Source organism: Phyllostomus discolor, chromosome 3, assembly GCF_004126475.2.
Source record: "Phyllostomus discolor isolate MPI-MPIP mPhyDis1 chromosome 3, mPhyDis1.pri.v3, whole genome shotgun sequence".
Taxonomy (NCBI): domain Eukaryota; kingdom Metazoa; phylum Chordata; class Mammalia; order Chiroptera; family Phyllostomidae; genus Phyllostomus; species Phyllostomus discolor.
The window spans coordinates 122,797,187-122,803,570 of record NC_040905.2 but is presented as its reverse complement, the minus strand read 5'-3'; the positions used below and the strand labels follow the sequence as shown (position 1 = coordinate 122,803,570).

At 43.3% G+C, this 6,384-nt stretch overlaps 1 protein-coding gene across 1 annotated transcript; it reads right to left on the bottom strand.

Annotated features, from left to right (window-relative positions):
* Positions 1 to 1,568: 1,568 nt before the first annotated feature.
* Positions 1,569 to 2,317, bottom strand: LOC114504583 (60S ribosomal protein L27a-like). Its single transcript, XM_036021386.1, is given in 2 exon segments — positions 1,569 to 2,218; positions 2,221 to 2,317. Coding segments are annotated over 2 exon segments (441 nt in total). The 5' UTR covers positions 2,303 to 2,317; the 3' UTR covers positions 1,569 to 1,859.
* Positions 2,318 to 6,384: the final 4,067 nt, after the last annotated feature.

Here is a 6,384-nt window from a genome sequence, read left to right as displayed (position 1 = left end):
ATGTTTACAAGGGTTATATCCTATTGTTGGAGCAATCCCTTTAGTATTCTGCAGTGATTTCTTTGCTTCTTGTTATGGCCTTTGTTTTGAAGTCCATTTTGTCTGATATAAGTATTGCTACCCCAACTTTTTATTGTTTCCATTTGCATGCAATATTTTTTTCATCCCTTCACTTTCAGTCTATGTGTATGTTTTGTTCTGAGGTGGGTCTCTTTTAGGATATATATACACACACACACATATGTAATGTATATGTAATATATATGTATATATAAAATATCATGTTTTGTTATTGATTTTGAGAGAAAGAGAAAAACATCAATTTGTTCCACTTGTTTATATATATTTATTCATTTATTATTTTTTGTATGTGCCCTGACTAGGAATTGAACCCACAACCTTGGCATATTGGGTTGATGCTCTAACCAATTGAGCTACTGGGCCAGGGCAGGGTCATGTTTTCTTATCCATTCAGCTACCCTCCATCTTTTGATTGGAATATTTAATCCATTTACATAAAGTTGTTATTAACAGGTACTCACTTATTGCCATTTTATATTTATATCCATGTTCCTCCATATATTTCTCCTCTTAAAGCAGGCCCTTTACCATTTCTTCTTTTCTTTCTTTCTTTTTTTCTTTACTATTTCTTGCAATACTGGTTTGTAGGTAATAAATTCCTGTAGCTTTTTTGGTTTTGGAAGCTCTTTATTTCACCTTCAATTTTGCTGCAAAGAGTAAGTAGCCTTGGTTGTAGGTCCTTGCTTTTCATCACTTTGGAGTATTTTATGCCAATCCCTTCTGGCCTGAAAAGTTTGTGTTGAGAAATTAGCTGACAGTTTTATGGAAACTCCCTTGTAAGTAACTGTCTTTCTCTTGCTGCTTTTTAGATTCTTTGTCTTTAAGCTTTGTCATTTTAATTATGATGTATCTGGGTGTGGGTCTTTTTGGTTTCATCTTGATTGGGACTTCTGTGCTTCCTGAACTTGTGTACTTTTACTTCACCAGGTTAGGGAGCTTTCTGCCATTATTTCTTCAGTTTCTCTACCCCTTACTCACTCTCTTCTCCGTCTGATACCACTACAATGCAGTTGTTATGCTTGATATTCTCCCAGAGGTCCCTTAGACTTTCCTCATTTTAGAAAATTATCTTTTCTGATGCTCTGCTTGGGTCCTTACTATTACCTTGTCCTCTAAGTTGCTGATTTGAACCTCCGCTTCATCTAACGTGCTTTGATTCTTTCTAGTGTATTTCTTTTAAGATTTTATCTATTTATTTTTTTAGACAGGGAAGGGAGGAAGAGAGAGAGAGAGAAACATCAATGTGTGGTTGCTGGGGGTCATGGCCTGCAACCCAGGCATGTACCCTGACTGGGAATTGAACCTGCAACACCTTGGTTCGCAGCCCACGCTCAATCCACTGAGCTACACCAGCTAGGGCTCTAGTGTATTCTTTATATCAGATATTGTATTCTGCATTTCTGATTATTTTTTAGGGCTCAATGTCTTTTTTAATGCTTATTATCTCCTTAATTTCTTTCTTTCTTTTCCTTTTTTTTTGGGGGGGGGGCTTTCAACTATTTTGTATTTATCTATACACACACACCACCAACAGCTATCATTTTCACTTTATAAAGGAGAAGTTGAAGTCAGGTGACCGACCAAGGCCTGTAAGTGTTGGTGCTAACTCTTGCACACTTTCTTTCTCAGGGGAGCTGGCAGAGGAGTTCAGGTCCTCATACCCTTAAGTCCTAGAACCTGCAGGTTTCTAATACACAGGTAGAGGTGCCAAAGAACCTACATTCAGACCAGAAGATAAAAGCACTTATGAGCATTTATGAATTCCCCTCTGTGTGGCTTCAAGCTACCAGCACACATGCCCCATCAAAACTCTTAATCTTCTCAGCTCTTCTGCTGAAGAATTTGGCCTTCACAATGATAGGTTGTTTTGGGAACTTTCCCTTCCCCAGAACTTTGTAGTAGCCCAATCGCACCACATCAATGATGGGAGTGGCTCTGGTCTTGCTTTTGGCAGTGTTGACCCGTGTCTGCTCACTGACCAAGGTCCACAGTTTATCCAGGTTGACAGTGGGGCAGAAGCTCTGGTTCCTCTTTATGTGGTAGTGCCTCATACCAACTCTCCCAAAGTAACCTGGGTGATAGTTGTTGAAGTTGATCCTATGATGATGCAAGCCACCAGCATTACCTCAGCCTCCCAGGTCTTCCTGTGCTTGCCAATGCGGCCATGGCTGTGGCTCACGTGGCCCCTAAGTTTCTGGATTTTCCTCAGTCTGGATGGCATGTTGGTAGCCAAAATGCAAAAGGCTCTGTTTAATTTCTCACTGAGACCATCCAGTCTTCCCCCAAGGCCCCTGAGAATCCTTATAACCATTGATTTAAACTCTGCACCTGGTATCTTAGTGGCTTCCATTTCATTTAATTCTTTTCCTAGGGATTTCTGTTGTTCCTTTATTTGGCACATACTTATTTCTCTCCCCACTTTGTCTCTGTGTATTAGGTAGATCTGCTAAGACTCAAAAACTTGTTATGATGGCTTTATGATGTATGTATCTCGTTAGGCTCAGCTGCACAATTTTATAGATCACCTGAGTTTGGTGCTCCAGGGATATTTCTTCTGGGTTATGTACATCCTCCTGTTGTAATTGTGCCCTGAATGCTGTTGGCCCATTAATGGGTGGAGTTAAACCTTCATCGTGGCTGGCTATAAGGCTAAATCTTGATCACTGTGTTTGAGTCACTATGCAGGGGCTGTCCCCCAAGGTGGGTTGTTCCCAGCAGGGTCTGGTGGCTGCCTGATCCTCCTTTGGGTGTGCCACTTTTGTGGCTAGTTGGGTTGAGCTCTGGTGTGGCCTGAAGCCCTCCACTGGTTGTGTTTGTTTTGGGTCCACATGTGCAGGGTTCAGGTACAGATTGATGTCAGACATGTGTAACTGGCTTTGGGTTATTTATCTGGAGCTACCATACTATTCACTGTGGCTGTGTCTACTGGACCTCATGTGCATGGGAGGGGCCAATCTTTGTACAAGGATTGGCTTCCTCCAGCACAGATCTATAAAACGTCCAAGGCTCCCTGAAGTCTGCCTCCACCCACCAGCTACTCCACCTCTCCCACAGATTGCCTGTTCTTCCTCCAGAGCCTTCCAATACACTGTCGAGTGGACCCAGGCTGGCCGTGACACACAGACCCTTCCACATGTCATGAGCTCAGTTGGGCTGGGTGACTGGGGTTGGGAGGACAGAGCTAGTGGGTCAGGACTACATGGTCAGGCATTCAATGAGGGGAAAGTGACCCCTGCTCCACAGCCAAACTACTCAGTTTTTGTCGGTCTCCACCTCAGTCTCCCACAGGACTGTGCCACAGGTTCAGGTTGGGTGCAGCCAGCCAGCCCCTCTGCAGGAGTAAGCTGAACAAGGTGGAACCACCAGGGCTCAGGAGGCCAGGCCAAAAGAGTCTCCTTTTGGGGGTGGTCCTGGCCAAGCCCACAGGAGGGAACCAAGTACTTTGTCCTGGTCCCAGACAACAGCCTCTGAAGGAGACACACTCCAAATGTCCCAGCTCTGAGCAGCACACCCTCTCCACCATGAAACTGAGCTCAACTGGGCAAGACCATTGGGACTTGGGAGGGCAGATCTAAAGACTCCTGTTAGGGGTGTTTTTAGCAATCCTGTAGAATGGGGAAGGGTACTTCCTCCCCTTCGCAGGATCCACAGGTTGAGCTCACAGAGGAGATAGGAGTGTCCCTACTGCAATGTAGTCACATAGTCTGGCACCTACCTGCCTGATTTTGAGACAAAAACCTCCCCGGGAGATGCTCCCAAAGTCCCACTCCAAATGGTACTCTAATCACCCCACGAGACTGAACTCAGCAGAGCAGGACCACAGACTGGCAAGGTAGGGCAGGTTATTCAACAAATAGGGGCAGGTGGCACGTCATCGGCTGTGTGCTAGAGATGCGGAGGAAGAATGTTCCCCTTTCTAAAGTGGTGGTTCACTGAGTCTCCACCAAGAGCTTCTGCAGAAAAAAGAAAGGGCCCAGGTTTCTGCTGGGTGAGGCCAGCAGAAACCCTTTGCAGAATGCACGCCCAACAGAATGGTGTTGCCCGTAGTTGGATGACTTGGCAGTGCACTCCCCAGGCTTGTGCAGTAACAATAGGAGTGCTCAACCCTGGGAAGGGGCACCTGGGTTTCTAGCAGACTCTCCTCTCCCAGGTGGACTGAACCCCCAGATTTTCACCACCAGATGCTATGCAGGCTCCTCTTCCTGTCTCTGTTGCTCTGGGTTTGGGATCCCTGGATGAAGTTGAGAACCTGCACCCCTGGGAGGAGGATTTATACCCAAGGTATCCCTTCAGGTTCTCAGCTACTGCATGCAGGTGCAAGGGCCAGCCCTGTCTCCACATTTACCAGCTTCTATGTGGCTTCTTCTGTAAATCTTGTTATAGTATTTCACTTCAGCTAGCCTTCAGTTGATTATTCAGGTTGATTGCTCTATAGTTTAGCTGTAAATCTGATTTGGTACCAGGGGCAGGTGAGTATAACTTCCTTCTACTCTGCAGCCCTCTTAGAATCCCTCAAGGTTATTTTAAATGTGTAAAATCCTTTCATTCACTATCACTGGTTTAGAGCAAAACCCCTCACCCCGAAGGTATTAGGTTGGCCAAAAAAGTTTGTAGGTAAAAATAAAAGACACATTTTTCATTTTCACCAGTAACTTCATTAAACAAGGCATTCACCATTCTGTTTCACTGCCTTCTGCCATCTTTCAGGCAACTTCAAAATTCCATCTTCCCAAAACTTTTTATTTTTAAGCAAAGAACTGTTTCAGGTACCTTTTGTAGTCTTCCAGGGAACTGAAACTTTTTCCATTAACAGAATTTTGTAAAGACCAAAATAAATGAAAACCCAAAGATGCAATGTCTGGTGAATACAGCAGATGAATCAGGACCTCCCAGCCATGCTGGCAGCTGACAGCTTTTGCCCAGTCATCAAAGAAACACGCAGTCTTGTGTTATCCTGATGGAAGATTATGGGTTTTCTGTTGATTAATTACAGACACCTTTCATCAAATGCTGCTTTCAGCTGGTCTACATGGGAACAGTAGTTGTTGAAATTACCCATTTGGTTTTCCGCAAGGAGCTCGTAAGAGAGGACTCCCTTCCAATCCCACCATATACAACATCACCTTCTTTGGATGTGGTTGGTGGTTCATTTTGCTTCCCCTATGATCTTTCCTGTTCCACATTATTGTGAAGTAATAATTTACAGTAATTCCAGTTTTCATCAGCCATCACAATTTGTTTTAAAAATGGAATGTTTTCATTACATTTAACTAGAGAATTGCATGCAGAAGTAGAGTCAGGAAGGTTCTTTTTGCTTAACTTATGTGGAACCCAAACGTCAAAGCAATTAACATAACCAAGCTGCTGCAAATTATTTTCAATGCGTGATTTGGGCATTTTGAGTATGTCTGCTGTCTAATGTTGACGCTTTTCAATTAATGCCTTTATGTGATCATTATCAACTTCAACTGGTCTACCCAACTATGGAGCATTATTCAGTGAGAAATCTCCAGCATGAAACTTTGCAAAGCACTTCTGACACATTCAGTCATAGCACCTTCTTCATAGACTGCACAAATCTTTCAGTTGTGTTTTTACCTTTCTTGAAATAATAAAGCATAATATGCTAAAATGTTGCTTATTTTCTTCCATCTGTAATGTTAAAATGGCTACACAAAACTTCACCAACTTTGATGTTTCTTTTTAAGTGCACACTGATATGACAGCTGTCACAATACAATCTAATGTATTTGTTTCAGCCAGAAATTATGGAGAATTATCTTCCTGGCACTGGAACCCTGGGCTGGGTGGTCTGGTCTGAGGCTGGGATCCCTTGCTCCTGAGGTATCCCTCCCAATTTTTATGTACCACATATGAACATGGGACTGCTCCGTCCATATCCCTATGCCTCTCCACGTCTCCACCCCTTCTACCTGTCTGGGTGAAGGTGGTTTTTTAAATCCTTGGTTGTCAGATCTCCACACAGCTCTATTTTCTGGCAACTCTGGATGATATTTGTTGTGTAGTCTAGTTGTAACTTTTGTTATAGTTGTGTGAAAAGACGAGGCATGATATTAACCTATGCCTGTCTTGCCTAGAAGTACAAAATTGTTCCGAATGAAGTTAAAGACAATTAAGCACTACTAGAGCCATCAGAGGGGGAAAACCAAACAACTTTTTGGCCAAACATGCTGCATTTTTTTTGCATTTCTTTTTTTAAAAAATATATTTTATTGATTATGCTATTACAGTTGTCCCATTCCCCCCCTTCACTCCCCTCCACCCTGCACACCCTCTCCCACC